General features: G+C 39.3%; 1 protein-coding gene and 1 pseudogene across 1 annotated transcript; one reads left to right on the plus strand and one right to left on the minus strand.

Annotated features, from left to right (window-relative positions):
• Positions 1-3,440: 3,440 nt before the first annotated feature.
• Positions 3,441-4,381, minus strand: LOC100585298 (annotated as a pseudogene).
• Positions 4,382-18,889: 14,508 nt separating this feature from the next.
• Positions 18,890-19,940, plus strand: LOC100585654 (olfactory receptor 52D1). The gene has a single exon (XM_003254833.2). The coding sequence runs from the start codon at positions 18,906-18,908 to the stop codon at positions 19,860-19,862; it is 957 nt and encodes a 318-aa protein (XP_003254881.1). The 5' UTR covers positions 18,890-18,905; the 3' UTR covers positions 19,863-19,940.
• The last annotated feature ends 273 nt before the right edge of the window (positions 19,941-20,213 follow it).

Raw genomic sequence — 20,213 nt, forward strand, 5'->3', positions numbered from 1 at the left:
ATCCTAGAAAAGTTATTTAATCTGTTCTTTACACTTCAGTGTCTTCAGCTGTAAAACAAGAATAATATTTTACCTATACCATTGGCTTGCTAATATGCTACAGAGTTAGATAGCTAGCTAGCTAGCTAGCTAAAGTAAAATATCCTCTGAAGTTTACCTAGCACATAACAGGCCATCAAAAAATAGGAAGGTGTCGGTCAAAAGGTACAAAGTTTCAGTTATACAAAATGAATAAGTCCTAAAGATCTACTGTACAAAATAATGCCTATAGTTAACAATACTATTTTGTGTATTTTAAAATGTGCCGAGAGGGTGGATCTTAAGTGTTCTCATCACCATAAATAAATAAATAAATAAATAGAGTGGGAGGCAACTTTTAGAGGTGATGTATATGTTTATGTTATGGATTGTAGTGATGGTTTCATGGCTGTATACTTATCTCCAAACTTATCAACTGAATTTCCTGAGTGCCGGGGGAGATGAGTCTCTTGGAGGCCCCATGAGTAGTGATGGCGTGCCCTTTGCAGCCAATAACCACATCTGGAGAAAATGGCTCTGACAGGAAAGAGAAACACTTATCCTTTGAGATGGGCACAGAGGTGCACTTGGAGAGCACCTCAGTGGGGAACCAGTGGGCACCACAATCTGACCACTCCCTTTGAGGCTCACCTCCTTGAAGCTCTCAGGTTACCCTCAGTTGCCTGCATTCATCCAAAAATCTGTCCTCTTTCTGTCTCAGTTTATTACAAACCTAATTTATATGTATTGTAGAAAAGCAGAAAATGCATTTTCCCAAGTCTTACTAACCAGGTACTAATAAAATTTCTGATAATCCCTCGAAATACTTGTTCGAGACAAACATACAAATATTTAACAATGACATGATATGTTAGTGTTTTTACTAAAAGTCAGCATCTATAATGCTATTTGATAATGTGTACTTTATTTAAAAAATATTCTTTTACATGGTTTCTTTTCAGCTATCCTGTGCTAGAAATCTGTTCTGGCAGCACATGTTCTATTTTAATTAATACAGCTTCTTTGTTTTTATCTCCACATTTTAACATTCAATTTTAGTTTTAAATCTATGCATAATGTTTTGGAATTTTCTTCTGTAAAATTTCTGATTAAAATATTTCTGAGCTAAATTAATTTTTTTAAGTTTGAGAATTAAATCATTTATTCAAATATTTTACAGTTTTTTAGAAATTAATAGTTTCATATTATTCTATATTTGGCAAATTTTATCAATTTTCAGTAATATTTACTTTTAAGCCTTTGTGTTTTCTCAATCCATAAGTAAGATTATTTGTGAATAATGACAATATGGTCACATTAATTTATGTATCCAGTCTATAAATATTTATTGAAATTTAATATGTAATCTTACAATGCTAAACCCTAAAAGATAAAAATCTGGTTACTATAGGAGTTTTTTTTATTAAGTACATATGAATGTAACCAGGACATCAAACATCTTCCATACATTATATTTAGACTTTATAAAAAATCAACAATCTAGTCATTTTAAAAATCAGTATAGAAATCACTGAGTCTCAGGAGGTTGGAATTTTCCAAGGCCGTGATACGCCTTTCAAAAAATTTGCACTTATTCTAATATTAACAAAATAATTCATTTTCTCAAGAAACTAATAATTCAAATAGACAACTATATGCAGGGAACAGAAAAGAAGAAAATGGTACCTAAATGCTGTAATGTAATTCTACATTTAAAAATACATTAGCATAATAATAATAGAATATCTAAATTATTAGTTTTTGAGGGGAGAAAAGCAAGTAGGTAGAGGGCAGGTAGTAAATGAAGGGCTAGAAATGCTTCATAGAGTGGATAACCCAAAAGCTGAGTCAGTGCCTGGCCCACAGTATCTGTTTAATAAATATTGTTTTGATGAATAGACTGATGTGCAGTTTTCAGGAATATGAGCATGGAGAAGAATTTCTAACTAGAGGCTATTAGAACAAAACTGCAGAAGCATAAAGCAGCCTGTTGATTCAGAAATCACGTGTCGTTTAGTATAGAGCAAATTATTTTGGGGCAGAAAAAATGGTTAAGAATAATAAGACATAAAAGACACTTGCTGTGATGATAATATTAAGAGATGTGCTAAGGGACTTGATTCTTACGCAATAAGTAAAGGGTATGACACATTTTATAATCAGATAGACTCTTTAGGAAGATTGTTATAGTTGTGGCACAGAAAAATGAGAAAAGGGAATGGTAAATAATGAGATCAGTTTGGAAGACAACGCCATGTGAAGCGACAGGAGATAATGAAGGCCCCAAATAAGGTAGCAACAGTGGTGACGTAGACACTGAGACAGAGACAAGATAAGTCAAAGTCTAATCAGAGTTGTCAGGATTTAGTGTTCAATCACAGATACAAGGATAAGGTAAAACAGCTCCTTCTGTCTCAAGCTTCACTACATTGGTCAAATATTCCTTCAAGTAAAGATAAATAATTATAGTTTACAAAAATAGAAAAAAATTATTTTATTTTAACCATAAAGTATATGCTCTGACAAGAAAATACACCGAAACAATTGCTTTTTTATGTACAACACATTTTTTGTTTCATTTCACCTTTTCTGAAGCCTATTACCAACACAGTTTTTACTATTTCAATCATTAATGTTTTGAATTAAAGAATTTCTTTAAAAATTAGCAATTACTTTAATCCTGTATGTGTATATATATAGATGTATACATGTATGTACATCTCTCTCTCCATACATATGTATTTCATATGTTTGACTAGTCTTCCTACTTTGCTATTTTCTTAAATGCTTGTTACTATACACACAAACTTACGATATAAATTACCCTATGAACTTCACCAGTTTTTAATATTAAATTTAAATAATTTAATATACTTTATATGCAGTTACACGTATCATTTTTAAACACTAAGTAGATGGTGCATGTTATATGAAATAAATAGTTGCATGCATAGCTATTGGGTTGCGGGGGGTGTATGTGTGTGTGTGTATGTGTGTTTGTGTGATTTTTAACTAATATCTGTTTGCCATAATACTTGGCAAAAGAATCCCTTCCCCATCATGACAGTGTATCCAGGGTAATCAGTAATTTCCTCTCTGAAGATTCACATTAAACAAAAGATAATAGCAACATATTGTGACAAGGTGAAGAATTAATTATGAGAATGCATATTCTTCGATTTAAAAAGAAGGAAATTGAGCAAATACTTTTTTAAAAAATTATAGCCCAGTTTACTTGGCAAAACCTGTTAGCATGAGACTTGACTATTGCCAGGATCCAACAACTCATGGCAGGAATCCTAATGGAAGGTCAGTGCCCTAAAGGATATTTAAAATGCCCTGTTGAAGCAAGTTTGAAAACTTAAATTTGCGGAATAAGGATAAACATCCTCTGAATCTCTTCTTTTCAACACGTCTCCTGCTCAAATCCTGGTTGCCAGTAGTATTTTGCAAAGCCTCTGACGAATCTGTTTGGTTTTAACGGAATAGATGACAGAGTTGAGCATCGGAGGCACAAAGAGATAGGGGACATGAGTGCGTGTACATACCGTGGGGCATGCCTCCCATACTGAGCAGCCATGGACACACACACCATGGGCACATAAAAGATGAGCACAGCACACATGTGTGACACATAGGTGTTAAGAGTCTTTAATCGCTCCTCCCGGGAGGCAATGGCAAGTACAGAGCGGAGTATGAGCACATAGGAGAGGAGGATAAGGGCAGAATCCAGGCCAAAGGAAGAGATGACAGTGAATAGACCATAGATATTATTGATGGTGATGTCGCCACAGGGCAGGCGGATCAGATCTGGATGCAGGCAGTAGGCATAGGAGAGTACATTGGCCTTGCAGAAGGGTAATCTCTTCCGAAAGAAAGGCAGTGGAAAAACCATGCAGAAACTGCGGATAATAATCGACACGCCCATAGGCACCACACGGGCATCAGTGAGCACTGTGGCATAGTGCAGCGAGTTACAGATGGCCACATAGCGGTCAAAGCTCATGGCCAGCAGGATGCCAGACTCCACAAAGGAAAAGAGATGGATAAAGAACATTTGGGCCGTGCAATAATAAAAACTGATCTCCCTTAAGGACAAGCAAAATGTGGCCAGAACGGTGGGCAGTGTGGAGAAAGACACACCTAGATCATTAACTGAGAGCAAGGATAGAAAGTAGTACATAGGCTGGTGCAAGCTCTGTTCCTTCGTGATAATGAAAAGGATAAGGGCATTGCCCACAATGGAGACAATGTAGAGAGCACCAAGGAGCAAAAAAGTCCGGTGTTGAGAGGTCTCCAGCCCTGGGAGTCCTGTCAAGATGCAAGGAGACAACCCTGAGCTGTTGTGGGAATCACCTCTCATGCTGGAACTCCTGCTTAGATTCTAGGGCCACTATCCTCTAAAGAAGACAAATATACAGTTTTATCCATGGTCTCTGCCTAACATTTTAAGACCCCCACATGCTATCCAGTCCCATACTTTATTGCATTAATATATTAGTTCACCAGATTATTTATCCTTGCCTCTCCTTCTTACCAAGATTTCACAAATGGCCTGAGTTGTCTCAGCTTATCTGGCTGGCAAACAGGTCCCTTTGCCCTCCTTTATACCTGCGTCTATTGTGGTCTTTCTCACATTTAAAGCTTTGAACTCTTTTCTTCATCAATTTATGGGTATCAATTTGCTCAAGACCTAAGACAAAACTCTTCTAATTACTACTTTCTCAACAATTATGGTCTGTTCCTGAGGAAAGCACTTATTCACGAACCATAATAATTTCCTCTTTTCATTCTTTCATGTTACTGAACTTCCACTACTCTCAGTTTCCCTGCTCCTATACAGTCTCTCAGTTAAATTATCTTATCCATTCATCTGGGCAAAAGGTAAATGGACAGGGAGATGTTCATTCATGGAGATAATCTTCCAGACATTCGTCAAGGTGCATTAGACTTTTATATTACCATCCACTTTTTCATTCTTTTATCCATTTAGCTTGAGGCATCACTTTGCTCTCTGAATAATTTAATTTGCTTAAAGTAAGTTTTTTTTTTTATTTTTTATTATTATACTTTAGGTTTTAGGGTACATGTGCACAATGTGCAGGTTTGTTACCTATGTATCCATGTGCCATGTTGTTTTGCTGCACCCATTAACTTGTCATTTAGCATTAGGTATATCTCCTAATGCTGTCTCTCCCCCTCCCCCAACCCCACAACAGTCCCCAGTGTGTGATGTTCCCCTTCCTGTGTCTATGAGTTCTCATTGTTCAATTCCCACCTATGAGTGAGAACATGCGGTGTTTGGTTTTTTGTCCTTGCGATAGTTTACTGAGAATGATGTTTTCCAGTTTCATCCATGTCCCTACAAAGGATATGAACTCATCATTTTTTATGGCTGCATAGTATTCCATGGTGTATATGTGCCACATTTTCTTAATCCAGTCTATTGTTGTTGGACATTGCGTTGGTTCCAATGCTTAAAGTTTTTAATAATTTATTTTATAACCAAATAGTTTCTAGCTCCTAAATGCCATGGGATTAATAATCATTTCTCTACGCCACAGAATTGCTTTTCATCTGTGTTCACTGTCTCTTTGAACAATATCATCATTATGCCTAAGATTGAGACTTTAAATCTAAACATCACTTTGATTTCTTCTTTTGCTTTGCCTACTACGTTAAACCGAGTAAGAGCTGATGAAAAGACCAAACTCCAAGTGCCTCTGTCAGCACCTTCCTCCATTTCACTCCACCTGCAGTTCCACTCTTTAGACTCAAGATATCACGAGTATACCTTAATAAAAGCCTCCTAATAAATATCTTGCCTCTCTCTATTCATCTCTAAAGTAGAACTAATATTTTTAAAGGCAAATCTGAAAATGCACTGTTCCTATTAGAATTGTTAAATGATCCCTCATTATCAAATGATAAAATCCAAACCCATTAGCCTAGAATCAAAAACCCTCTATAGTCAGTATTTCTCTCAATATTTTTTGCCTCAATTCTTAAAATTATCTTTCTTATACCTCAAGACACATAAATCAGTCTACTTGCTGTCATCTAAGTTTGACCTGCAGCTCACCAGCTCCCAAAGGTTGCCCAGACTGTATGAACACACCCATTCAATCCATCTTCCAGGACTGAGGTCCAAGAATGCCCTCCCCTCCATGCATGTTTGACTGCTCATTGTTAAAAGAGGTACCTCTCCCCCATACTGCTCACAGATCTAGACTTGTATCTCCTTTGTTCCATTTTTCTGTCTACCTTACATTATAGCTTTATAAATCTTATATGTTCTTCTGTCTCGCCAGCTCCAAAAACTCAATTGTCACTCTTATTCAGTCCCTGCTGTGCTATGTTTAGTGCTGGGCTTGTCCAGGAGAGGTACTCAGTAAGTCACTTACGTTTTCTGAGTTTTGGACTCTTTGCTGTAAATTGGAGATGCTAAGAAATTTACCTAATGGGAATATGAAGAGCCGAAACTAAACAGTTACAAAATCTTTCAGGACCAAAAGCTTTTGCAACTCTGAGGTCTAAAGCTTGCTCTACACCCCTCTTTTCCTGGTTGACAATTGTATAAATGAGTAAGTATACCAATTCATAGTCTAGTTTGAGAGACTCCTAAGGAAATATAACAGCTGAATTACTGAAAAGTTAAGAAATACAGGAAAGATTTTTAGGAGAGAACAAAAGAGGAGAATTTGCAATATTCTAAGGCAACCTTCTATCTGCCTTTGCTTCTCCATCTGCACTCAGAACTCCGCTACCCTTCCTTCTCAGAATACATTTTTTTCTTTATTCCAGATTCTTAGGACCTATTTGTTTGGCCTACCTGCAAAGTCTCCCACCTTTTTTTTTTTTTTCTTTGGCCTCTGTATGCAATATAAGGATACCTCTGATTTGGAGTCTTTGAACACTAAATAGGGTACTGCCAAGTGCCTTCCAAAACAGAATGGGTGCATTTATAGACCCCTTGATATGAGAGTTTTCTGAAAAATATATGTGGTGCTTATTCACACCAAAGCATCTACATACAAAGTATACCCTGACAGGGTATCTTTTCTGAAGCAGAAAGCATGGTGGAATTTCAGAAACCAAGAGCAACAGATAGAAAGTATAGCACTGGATGGTATTGCCTAGGTTTTCTTCTAGGGTTTTTATGGTTTTAGGTCTAACATGCAAGTCTTTAATCCATCTTGAATTAATTTTTGTATAAGGTGTAAAGAAGGGGTCCAGTTTCAGCTTTCTACATATGGCTAGCCAGTTTTCCCAGCACTATTTATTAAATAGGGAATCCTTTCCCCATTTCTTCTTTTTGTCAGGTTTGTCAAAGATCAGATGGTTGTAGATATGCGGCATTATTTCTGAGGGCTCTGTTCTGTTCCATTGATCTATGTCTCTGTTGTGGTACCAGTACCATGCTGTTTTGGTTACTGTAGCCTTGTAGTATAGTTTGAAGTCAGGTAGCATGATGCCTCCAGCTTTGTTCTTTTGGCTTAGGATTGACTTGGCAATGCAGGCTCTTTTTTGGTTCCATATGAACTTTAAAGTCGTTTTTTCCAATTCTGTGAAGAAAGTCATTGGTAGCTTGATGGGGATGGCATTGAATCTATAAATTACCTTGGGCAGTATGGCCATTTTCACAACATTGATTCTTCCTACCCATGAGCATGGAATGTTCTTCCATTTGTTTGTATCCTCTTTTATTTCATTGAGCAGTGGTTTGTAGTTCTCCTTGAAGAGGTCCTTCACATCCCTTGTAAGTGGGATTCCTAGGTATTTTATTCTGTTTGAGGCAATTGGGAATGGGAGTTCACTCATGATTTGGCTGTCTGTTATTGGTGTATAAGAATGCTTGTGATTTTTGCACATTGATTTTGTATCCTGAGACTTTGCTGAAGTTGCCTATCAGCTTAAGAAGATTTTGGGTTTTTCTTGAAGTTATAATTTAATATTTATCATTAGGATAGGTTGTTACTAGAAAGAAACATACTTCCAAACAGTTGAAAGATTATATTTAGTAATCATATAGTTGAAATGTTTCAAAAGAGTATCATATTTTTCAAAATTTACCAGATGACTCTTACAAACAAAAAATTTATGTCATATGCATGTGTGTATGCTTTTTAGAGAGGATAAGCATTAGAAAAGCTATGAATTAGTCAATTAAAAGTTATTTCTATCAAGTGTTTTCATAAAATATTTTCAAATTGTAGTCAATTTTAATATAATTTAATCTTATAAAAATGCTTTCTATTTTCTTAGCAATATATAATTTTCTCTTACATTAATAAAGAAAAAATTTGTTGTGAGGTCTAAAAATGAATTGGTTTCTGATTTTTATACATAATTCATATTACTCAATCCTATAATGTGATACAAGTTATAGTGCGCACTTGTATACATATGTACCTAAGGATTACATGCTGAATTTTACGCTATTGCCTCTCTGTTCTAAAAGCACCCTTCTATGCGCCACTTTTACGATGCTTAGGCTGGGACTGTATTTTTTTTTTTTTTTTTTTTTTTTTTTTTTTTTTTTTTTTTTTTTTTTTTTTGAGACAGAGTCTCACTCTGTCACCCAAGCTGGAGTGCAGTGGCATGATCTCAGCTCACTGCAAGTTCCACCTCCCAGGTTCACGCCATTCTCCAGCCTCGGCCTCCCAAGTAGCTGGGACTATGGGCGCCCGCCACCACACCCAGCTAATTTTTTGTATTTTTGGTAAAGACCGGGTTTCACCATGTTGGTCTGGCTGGTCTCGATATCCTGACCTTGTGATCTGCCTGCCTCGGCCTCCACAAAGCGCTGGGATTATAGGCGTGAGCCACCACGCCTGGCCGGGACTACATTTTTTTTTCTCTGCCAGTTGGGCTGTCGGCCTGTTGGGCTCTGCCAGTAGGAGGCAGTGAGAGAGACTGGAAAGCTGAATGAAGGATAAGAGATTTGCTTTTCCTGCCGGTTCTCCCACCACCCGTGATGTGGGTCTCAGCAGCGGGAGGAATGGCATCACTCAGCAGCAGCACCCGTGATGTGGGTCTCAGTGGCGGGAGGAATGGCAGCAACCAAGCAGCCCAACTTCACGAAGGCTCTTGGTGCACCTGGGCCACAGGCACCCAACATGCTCCCTCCTGGCCACCAGGATGCCAAAAGGAAGGTCAGCTCCACCGAAGGTGGCCTCAAGAAGAGCCCAAGAGTAGATCAATGTGGTTGTCTGCTAAACCTGCTCCTGCAAAAGTGGAAGCAAGTGGCTGGCAAGATGGCCAAATAGGAATAGCTGCAGTCTGCAGCTCCCAGTGAGACCAGTGCAGAAGGCAGGTGATTTCTGCATTTCCAACTGAGGTACCTGGCTGATCTCATTGGCGCTGGTTAGACAGTGGGTACGGCCCAGAGGGCAAGCCAAAGCAGGGTGGGGCATCGCCTCACCTAGGAAGCACAAGGGGTCAGAGAATTCCCTCCCCTAGCCAAGGGAAGCCATGAGGGACCATGCCCCGAGGAATGGTGCACTCCAGCCCACATACTATGCTTTTCCCACTGTCTTCACAACCCACAGACCCTGAGATTCCCTTGGGTGCCTAGGCCACCTGGGTTTCAAGCACAGAACTGGGTGGCTGTTTGGGCAGACACTGAGCTAGCTGCAGGAGTTTTTTTTTTCATACCCCAGTGGCTTCTGGAAGGCCAGCGTGACAGAACCATTCACTCCCCTGGAAAGAGGGCTGAAGCCAGGGAGCCACTACTCAGTGGATCCCAGCCCCATGGACCCCAGCAAGCTAAGATCCACTGGATTGAAATTCTTGCTGCCAGCACAGCAGTCTGAAGTTGACCTGGGATGCTCAAGCTTCGTTGGGGGAGCGGTGTCCGCCATTACTGAGGCTTGAGTAGGGCTTTTCCTCTCACAGTGTAAACAAAGCTGCAGGGAAACTGGAACTGGGTGGAGCCCACAGCAGCTCTGCAAAGCTGCTGTAGCCAGACTGCCTCTCTAGATTCCTCCTCTCTGGGCAGGGCATCTCTGAAAGAAAGCCAGCAGCCCCAGTTAGGGGCTTATAGATAAAACCCCCATCTCCCTGGGGCAGAGCACCTGGGGGAAGGGGTGCCTGTGGGCACAGCTTTAGCAGACTTAAACGCCCCTGCCTACGGGCTCTGAAGAGAGCAGCGAATCTCCCAGCACAGCATTCGAGCTCTGCTAAGGGATACGCTGCCTCCTCACATGGGTCCCTGACCTCCAGGCCTCCTGACTGGGAGACACCTCTAGCAGGGATCAACAGACACCTCATACATACAGAAGAGCTCCAGCTGGCATCTGGAGGGTGCCCCTCTGGGACGAAGCTTCCAGAGGAAGGAAAAGGCAGCAATCTTTGCTGTTCTGATACCCAGGCAAAAAGGGTCTGGAGTGGACCTCCAGCAAACTCCAGCAGACCTGCAGCAGAGGAGCCAGTTAGAAGGAAAACTAACAGAAAGGAATAGCACCAACATCAACAAAAAGGACGTCCATTCAGTAACCCCATTTGAAGGTCACCAACATCAAAGACCAAAGGTAGATAAATCCATGAAGATGAGGAAAAACCAGCACAAAAAGGCTACAAATTCCAAAAACCAGAATGCCTCTTCTCCTCCAAAGGATCACAACTCCTCTCCAGCAAGGGAACAAAACTGGACGGAGAATGAGTTTGACAAATTGACAGAAGTAGGCTTCAGAAGGTGGGTAATAACAAACTCCTCCGAGCTAAAGGAGCATGTTCTAACCCAATGTAAGGAAGCTAAGAACCTTGAAAAAACGTTAGAGGAATTGCTAACTAGAATAACCAGTTTAGAGAAGAAAATAAATGACCTGATGGAGCTGAAAAACACAGCACGAGAACTTTGTGAAGCATACACAAGTATCAACAGCCAAATCAATCAAGCAGAAGAAAGGATATCAGAGATTGAAGATCAACTTAATGAAATAAAGTGGTGAAGACAAGATTAGAGAAAAAAGAATGAAAACTCATAAGCAAAGCCACCAAGAAATATGTGAAAAGACCAAACCTATGTTTGATTGGTATACCTGAAAGTGATGGGGAGAATGGAACCAAGTTGGAAAACAGGCCGAAGTGGCTAACCAAGAAACTAAAGAACATTTACCTGCAGAAAACAGGGAAGTGAAAACTGAGGAGAGTCCAGCCTCTGATGAAGCAGGAGAGGAAGAAGTCAAGTCTGATTAATACCACACACCATGTCTTATCAGTGGTCCCTGTCTCCCTTCTTGTACAATCCAGAGGTATATTATTATCAACTATTTTGTAAATGCAAGTTTTTTAGTAGCTCTAGAAACATTTTTAAGAAAGAGGGAATCCCACCTCATCCCATCTTTTAATTGTAAATGCTTCATTTAAGAGGTGAAATCATTCGCTGGTTGTTTATTTTTTGGTACGACCAGAAAACAGTGTGGGTTATTGAATTACGGGAGGTTTTGACTGTCTTCGGTGTCAGCTTAACACCCCATAGATGTGGGTTAGTTTTTATATCCTATAATACAATGCATATTAAATGACAATATGGAGTCAGTCCTGCATTTAATGTCTTGAACATTTTAAATTACTTCTATTCCCATGTTATTTTTTAGTAGAATTGTTTCCTAAAGGAAACCACTCCTTGATCATGGCTCTCCCTGTCAGAATTGTGTGTACTCTGTAACATCTTTGGTTGTGGTAGTCCCGTTTTCCTAATCACTTGGTTACTGTGCTGTGAAAGATTAAAAATTTGAATATGTAGTATACATGCTATTCAGTTGTGAATTGGTGGGACGTATGTAACAGCTTATCAACATGTGAAGATACCGGTACTTGATAGCCTCTTAAGGACAATTTGCTTCCAAATTTTAAGCTGGAAAGTCACTGGAACAACTTTAAAAAAAGAATTACAATACATGGCTTTTTAGATTTTCGGTACGTATGTTAAGAACTGTGTACAAACTGAAATGTCTGTACTGATCCTCAACCAATAAAATCTCAATTATGAAACAAAAAGATTTGCTTTTCCTGTTCACATTTTATTTCTGTCAGTGTCATGCAAGTACCTGTTTTGTCCTCAGCAACAGCCATTGATCTAATAGTTGGTTCCAGTTTGCATTTTCTATCTCTCCTACTTTTAACCAACTTCATCATGTCCCTGACATATACTAGCACCACCTGGCTGAGACCTCTCACCAAAGGTCTGGGTCCCAGCTGTGGGAGTATCCTTCTCTGCATTTCATATGACCAGAACCTCCTTTCTTAAGACTGTTGCTGATTACAGCAGTTACTTTCAGTTATGCTTTAATTCCTACATTGCATAAATGAAAGTTTCCCATTCTCAACTTATTTATGTAAATAAGTGTTCTCAGAGTTTAAATGTTTATAGGTAAAATTAAGAATGACTGATTGTAAAACCTATCTCGTCCCATCAATATTGTCTTATGGATACATGAAGTAATTTGGGAGAAAACAGAAAATTCTCTCAATGTCATTAAGATATGTATTTCCAAAAACCTTAGGCCTATGTTTAACAATTTACAAAATGTAAAGATTTTTAATATGGCTTTCATTAATGAATCCTCATAATAATTTCAATAACAAAACATTTTAACATTTTGAGCCTATAGTTATAGGAAATAAAACTAATCCCAATTTATATACATATTATTTATAAGTAAGAGAGAGTGACTATAATGATATATTTAAGGAAAAAAAAAATATCTGGGGTAATGAACCAACTATGAGATAAAGTAATAATATTAAATTACTGACAGTTAAGAAAAACTTGTTCATGTATTTTTTTTAATTATACTTTAAGTTTTAGGGTACATGTGCACAACGTGCAGGTTAGTTACATATGTATACATGTGCCATGTTGGTGTGCTGCACCCATCAACTCGTCATTTAACATTAGGTATATCTCCCAATGCTATCCCTCCCCCCCTCTCCCCACCCCACAACAGGCCCCGGTGTGATGTTCCCCTTCCTGTGTCCATGCGTTCTCATTGTTCAATTCCCACCTATGAGTGAAAACATGCGGTGTTTGGTTTTTTGTCCTTGCAATAGTTGTTCATGTATTTTTAATGAACAATGGCAAGTTAGAAATTGCTAGAGTAGAAAGTTTTTATAGGAGACGTTTAAAATAGATATGAGTTTCATTTTAAAATGTCAATATTTACAATATACTGGAAATTACATCCTGTTCTACATTTAAACTTTTAACCATAATTTTTATATTCCAACCTAAAATTTTTAAAGCAGCATGTAGTGTTTTGAAAATTCTTTAGGGAATTTCCACATAAAAATTTTGAAGTCCGCTGGTTTTAAATTAATTTGAGAAGACAGTACAGTACTCTTAAGTCAAGAAAGAGAAGTAATTAATCCTGAGAGGAAACTTTTCTGGATGTGAACCTTGGTGCAAGGACTTGATGAATAGGTAACTCATAGGATATGAGGGGATCTGGCTAGAGCACTGATGTCATTCTCTAAAAGGACTGCCTTCAGTGGTACACACCAGGGCAGTTGCAGTAGGCCATGCTCAGAAGGGTCCTAAGCTTTGCTTAGTACTCTGCTATCATCGTCACAAAATTCTTCTTTTTCTCTTGGAACATGAGTTTGTAAGTGAAGTGCAATGGTATAGTTATACCATTATTTGCTGCACCATTCAGATAACTCTTTCCCAACATCCCATGAGCACAGAATTGTGGTGGACAAACAATGACCGGAAATTTAAAGAGATTCATAGAAGTAAAAAGAAGTAAAAAAGTAAAAAGAAGACAAGGAAAGAAGTGAAAAAGCAAGAGATCAGAATAGAGGAAAAGACAGGCTAAGTGTTTAATTTCAAATTTCCTTGAAAACTCACTGGAAAATTTCCCTTGCTCATTTTTTTCTCAATTATCAACTGCTGCTTCTCTGTCCCTCAATAGATTGACCACAGATCAAATCCTTAGGGGATGCCACCTGGGTTTTCACACCTGCACATCACAGAAAGTCAATAAATAACCCCATCTACCAATCCCCTTGACTAGAGGAGGCAGAAATACAGACCTGAACTGAAGACATTTAGTTAGCCCAGAAAACTGAGAAAGGACAAGACATTTCAACATGAATTACACATTCAGACCCTCCACTCTCTCATACCACACTCCCTTGAACCTGCAGAGAAACACAGCCTTCACTTCCCTAAACAAAATTTTGCATCCAGATACACACCTCCTGCCAAAGCCACTGCACCACCACACTCACTCCCCCACACAATTTCACCCTTATACACACACCTTTACACCGAGGTCCAACTTCTGCATGCTCCACCTGCAAACGCATGTCTCTTACACAGGTAAGTTCTTGAAATCAGATTCCTCAACAATATGTTCAGTGAATGAACTCACAGCTAAGTTATTGACATCTAGCTCTAAGATGGGGACCCAGACACAGGATCCTGCAACAAGTTAGGAAGGGTGCCTGTATTGTGAACCTAAATGATACACAAGTTCAATACCCTTTTCCCACTGTTTTCTAAAGGGAAATAAATGGGACCTGCTCCTGCCTCAATCTTTCTGGTCCACACATCCTTAGATAATCACAGAGTAGCAGTTATCTTACAACAGTTATTTTAAAGCTTCCTTAGAGGGCAAGAATAGGCCAGGAAGAAAGGAGAAAAGAAGATGGTAGTGACTCTAGCTCTCTAAACTCTATCATCCAAGCTTCTTTCCCCTATTATCACAGGTCAGTGCCAATGCTGAGCCCAAAACCATCTCGTGTCATCACTAAAAAATATCAATGCAATGCATTATGATAATATCTAATTTTATATAGTACTTCACAAAGACATGTGTTTACTTGATCTTCCCAATACTTCTGTCGGAAGTAGAGGAGGACTTGTTTTCTTCGGTTTACCGGTGGGAGAGGTTAAATGACCTGCCCGAGGACACAGAGCCAGGATGTAGCAAACCTGGGCCTTGGCCCTTGTCTTTGAACAACAAACCTGATGGTATTACCACAGTACCATCTTGCTTCTGGCTAAATAAACAAACATTACGTATGTATTATTTCAAAATATTATTATGGGCAATGTGAGAATAAACCTGCCTTTTAAAAAAGTTTTTATGCTCCAATACATGTTGTACAGTATCAATATTCTTCATAGCTTTATAAGTTTTGGTTGATTTTAGCATTTTCAGATTTGACAAACTGGCATTATACAGATTGGCTACTCTTTCTCTGGCAATGAAAAGTACATCGTCTACATAACCTGCAAATATGGTACCCTAACTATGACTATGATTTCAAAAAAAGAAGTCAGAAGCAGATTTCCCATCATAGCCCCCCCTCCACCAAAGGCGATGGAAGGTAGATCTCTGCTGTTCTCCCCTTCACTCTTAGCCCAGCAAAAGAAAAAGGATAAAAGAATGCACAGTACACAAATCCTACAAAATTTTACCAAAGCACGTATGACATAAAAATAACCTTCCTCTCACATTTTCTAAGTGCATCAAAAAGAAGGTTCACAGTAATAATATCAAGAATTGAGGCAACGTTTAGAATTTATAATAGCGACAGCTCTAGAAATAGATGTATCTTTCCCATAAAAATGTGTTAATTGTTTCTCCAGCCCTTCAGCCTTGCGTCCCTGGTGCCGTCAGCATAAGCACCTGATGGACTCTGCTTGGGCTGAGCAATGAATTTGAGCCTGAACTTGCAGATCACCAGCAATGTGATTTCTCCCTTAAGGATCCCCCTCCAACTCAGAGTGAAAGCCAAAGTCCCTTCTGTGGCCTAAGGATCTAGACCATCTTGCCTATGTTCCTTGTACCCCCACTTCTAGTCCTCCAGCACAGTAGCCTCTTTGCTACTTCCAAACCCATCAAGGAGGCCTGTGTCTCACAGCCTTTGCACTTGCTGTCCCTCTTCTGGTATCTGCATGGCCAGCTCTTTTGACTCAAGGCTTTGCTCAAATATTACCTTCCCAGCAAAGACTTCCCTGGATGTCTGTTATAGGCTGAATTGTGTTGGTCTCCACATCCCCAAATTCATATGTCAAGGTCTTAATTAACCCTTAACATCTCAGAATGTGACTATATTTAAAGATAAGATCTTTAAAGATGTGACAAAGTTTTTTAAAAAAATGTGGTCACTAAGATGTGCCCTAATCCAATATGGCTGTTGACCTTTTAACAAGGGGAGATTAGGGCACAGGCAGAGAGGGAAGACCAACTGAAGACACAAGGGGGGGCCATCTACAAGGCAAGGAGAAAGGACTCAGAAAGAACCAAACCTGCCAACATCGTGATATCAGATTTCTAGCCTCCAGAACTGTGAGAGAATACGTTTCTGTTGTTTAAGCCTCTCAGTCTGTGGTGCTTTGTGGTGGCAGCCCTAACAAACTAATACAATGCCCTAATTAGAATTTACCCCACTCCCACTACCTCTCTTTTTTTCTGTTTTATTTTTTCAAAGTCCTTATCGTTATCTAACATAGATTTTACTTCTGCATTTTGTTTGCTATTTATCTGCCTTTGCTAAAATCTAAGCTCTTTCATAGCTGGGATTTTTGTCTGCTTATTCATTGCTGTTACCCCAGTTCCACACAGTGACTGGTCCATGGTATGTGCCCACTAAGTACTGTTGGGTTACTGGAGACCCGCAGAGGAGGAGGAGAGGGAAGAAATGTGGGGGCATTTGACATGAAAATGATAAGACTCTGCTTTGGGAAAGCTTCTCTGGAAACTTCTTGACTCACTTCTGAGATTGAACAGCTACAAGCAGCTCTTTATCTTCTAAGTTTGCCTAAGACATCTACAGAGCACACAATGGGCAACCCCTCCCCTGCATTCATCATTGTTTCCCTCTCTCCTCTGCATTTTAAACCAGAGCAGAGGGTAGGAAGGCAGATGAGCTGAGCATCTGGGCTAGATAGGAACCTCTAGCACAGCCCTGCACTGGCTGATGCCCATGACTTTTTGTTTGCTCAGTATCTTTTGTCTCATAACTTCCTAAACACCATCAGTCATCATTTATCTTTACTGCAGTAAAATATGCATGTGTTTCTTTGTATTACAGTCCTAGGTGCTCTGTTATGGTAGGAATCACTAAGATGTCTCCTGTTCTTACAAAAAAAAAAATCTCATTGCAAATAAAGGGGACTCCCTAATTCCACCTCTTTGGAGCTCAGATAATGAGTAAAGATACTTCAGCACTAGGAATTGATATTAGACAAAAAAGATATTAGCCTCGTTTGAAAGATAGGAATTCAAGTATTGGACATATTAATGGACAGTAGGGTGAGGCAAAAACACCAAACTCTGAATCAGGAGACATGAGACCTAATCATAGTTCTGCAGATAAAATGCCTCAGGATCTAAATTATATCAGTTCACTTCTCTGGGATTGGTCTTTTCATTGGCTAGGGATGTGAATGATAACTGTACTCTCTTTTATCCAGAGTATTATGTTGTTAAAATATAAATATCTTATTTTTTTAGGAAAAAATAGGGGAATTATTCTGGGTATACAAATGTTTAATTCCATGAATAGTCATCTTTAGTCAACCACAAAATTTTGTGAAGTTAGGTCAGATGGTGTCATTCCCAATTTAAAGATAAAAACTAAGGCACAAAAAGGCTTTGGAATTTTTTTCAATGCCACATAGTGAGCAGACAGAAAATCAGAGAATGACTACATTCATTGCCCTTTCTAAATTGAGACTGGCCAGAGAAGAGATTTGTTCAAAGTCACAAATCAATAATGTTACAGAATCGGGGCTAAAATTCAGATTTCCTGGCATTTCTACTCAGAATTCTTTCAGGGATACATGTTACTAAGACAATGTATATAATACTAGCTATCCCTCTACAGCAAGAACAGAATCCCCTTTATGGGTGGCAAATCCAGAATACCTCACTTTTTATATCTGTCTCTAGTAGCACTTGCCATCTTGATCTGACCTCACATCCAGCTATTATACTGGTGGACTGGAGGACTATACACTGGCTTTGCCATAGTTGAGTGCAGTATTCTCAACAAGCATATCTGATTTATCTCACACTTCCTTGTGGTATACCCATGTGAATGCTCAAATTGCTGTATATAGTCAATCATGATATGAAAGTATATTCAGGTTGCCTAGCCTCTTCATAGGCACTTCAGATGATATATATATATGCAAAAGTGATTTGGTGTATATTTGGCACATAACAAACGCAGAAAAAAGTTAATGCATCATTATATCATTAATTTAAAACATCAATGGGATGTTACTAAGAATGATCAGAATTTAGTCTTTTGAAGTTGTCAAAATGTCTAGGTACAGACACAGTCATGGGCAGCATAGAGGTTACGGTTGCATAAAGACATAGTTCTAACCCAACAGAATTTTGTAAGATAGTGGATGTAGGAAAAATACAAAATTAGAGATTACCAAAACCGGTTTAGAAAGGGAAGGTCTCTGGGAAGCGGGGAAACTTGTATTAAAACTTAATAGAGAGGAGGAAAATAAAGGAATGAGACTCCCTAGGTAAGAGAAAAGGCATGAATGAGAGGTAAGAAATATCCCATGATGTGGATGGACTAGAGATCAATAAATGATGTGCAGGATATGGAGGGAGACAAGTCTGGAAGGGTCAGTTTGAGAAGATTAATAAATACTTAGCTTGGTGCTTTGGATATAGAACTCAAAACATCATTGTTCAATATAGAAATTAGCAGAAGCTTTTAAAATGAATTATATGTGGTAGTCATTTCAGATGCTTGTACAAGTGAAAAACAATAAATTTTTTCTGAGGCTAAAGAAGATTATTTCACAGAAAGATCTTTGTTTTACATAAATCAACCAAATTTCTGATGTTACAGGGCAAGCATAACCCTACTACTCAGAAAGAGCCCTTCATTTGCCAGGAAGAATGTCAGATTCCAACCTCAGTGATAACCGTCTTCCAGACACCTTCTTCTTAACAGGGATCCCAGGGCTGGAGACTGCCCACTTCTGGATTGCCATCCCTTTCTGTGCCATGTATCTTGTAGCACTGGCTGGAAATGCCACCCTCATCCTGGTCATTGCCATGGACAATGCTCTTCATGCACCTATGTACCTCTTCCTCTGCCTTCTCTCACTCACAGACCTGGCTCTCAGTTCTACCACTGTGCCCAAGATGCTGGCCATTTTGTGGCTCCATGCTGGTGAGATTTCCTTTGGTGGATGCCTGGCCCAGATGTTTTGTGTCCATTCCATCTATGCTCTGGAGTCCTCGATTCTACTTGCCATGGCTTTTGATAGATATGTGGCTATCTGTAACCCATTAAGGTACACAACCATTCTCAACCATGCTGTCATAGGCAGAATTGGCTTTGTTGGGCTATTCCGTAGTGTGGCTATTGTCTCCCCCTTCATCTTCTTGCTGAGGCGACTCCCCTACTGTGGTCACCGTGTCATGACACACACATACTGTGAGCATATGGGCATTGCCCGACTGGCCTGTGCCAACATCACTGTCAATATTGTCTATGGGCTAACTGTGGCTCTGCTGGCCATGGGACTGGATTCCATTCTCATTGCCATTTCCTATGGCTTTATCCTCCACGCAGTCTTTCATCTTCCATCTCGTGATGCCCAGCACAAAGCCCTGAGTACCTGTGGCTCCCACATTGGCATCATCCTGGTTTTCTACATCCCTGCCTTCTTCTCCTTCCTCACCCACCGCTTTGGTCACCACCAAGTCCCCAAGCATGTGCACATCTTTCTGGCTAATCTCTATGTGCTGGTGCCTCCTGTACTCAATCCTATTATCTATGGAGCTAGAACCAAGGAGATTCGGAGTCGACTTCTAAAACTGCTTCACCTGGGGAAGACTTCAATATGAATTCTGAGCAGAAGTTGGAGATTTAAAAAAAAGTGTAGGATAGCTGTCTAGATACATTTACATGGACACACACTGATGATGTGATAGGAATGGGGAACTCTGAATACCCCGGAAAGGTGATAATATTCTCACACTTGTCTCAAAAGTGTCTGTGACTTACTAAGGAGAAAGTCAATTCCTGGTCTTCAGAGGCATCTGGATTTAAGAGTAGGAATATTCTCCTGTGAGTCCAAGTGAAAAAGAAAAAGAAGGTTTGGAGTGAATTTGAGTCTGAATTCCACCAGTTTGAGTATTGATGTATTGGTTAAAAGCACAAAGTATAAAGTCAGAGTGTGCCTGCGTTTGAATCCT

Source organism: Nomascus leucogenys, chromosome 15 (assembly GCF_006542625.1).
Source record: "Nomascus leucogenys isolate Asia chromosome 15, Asia_NLE_v1, whole genome shotgun sequence".
Lineage (NCBI taxonomy): Eukaryota > Metazoa > Chordata > Mammalia > Primates > Hylobatidae > Nomascus > Nomascus leucogenys.

Excerpts from the sequence above, each read along its gene's own strand:
- LOC100585654 (XM_003254833.2), top strand. The coding sequence starts at position 18,906 with ATGTCAGATTCCAACCTCAGTGATAACCGTCTTCCAGACACCTTCTTC.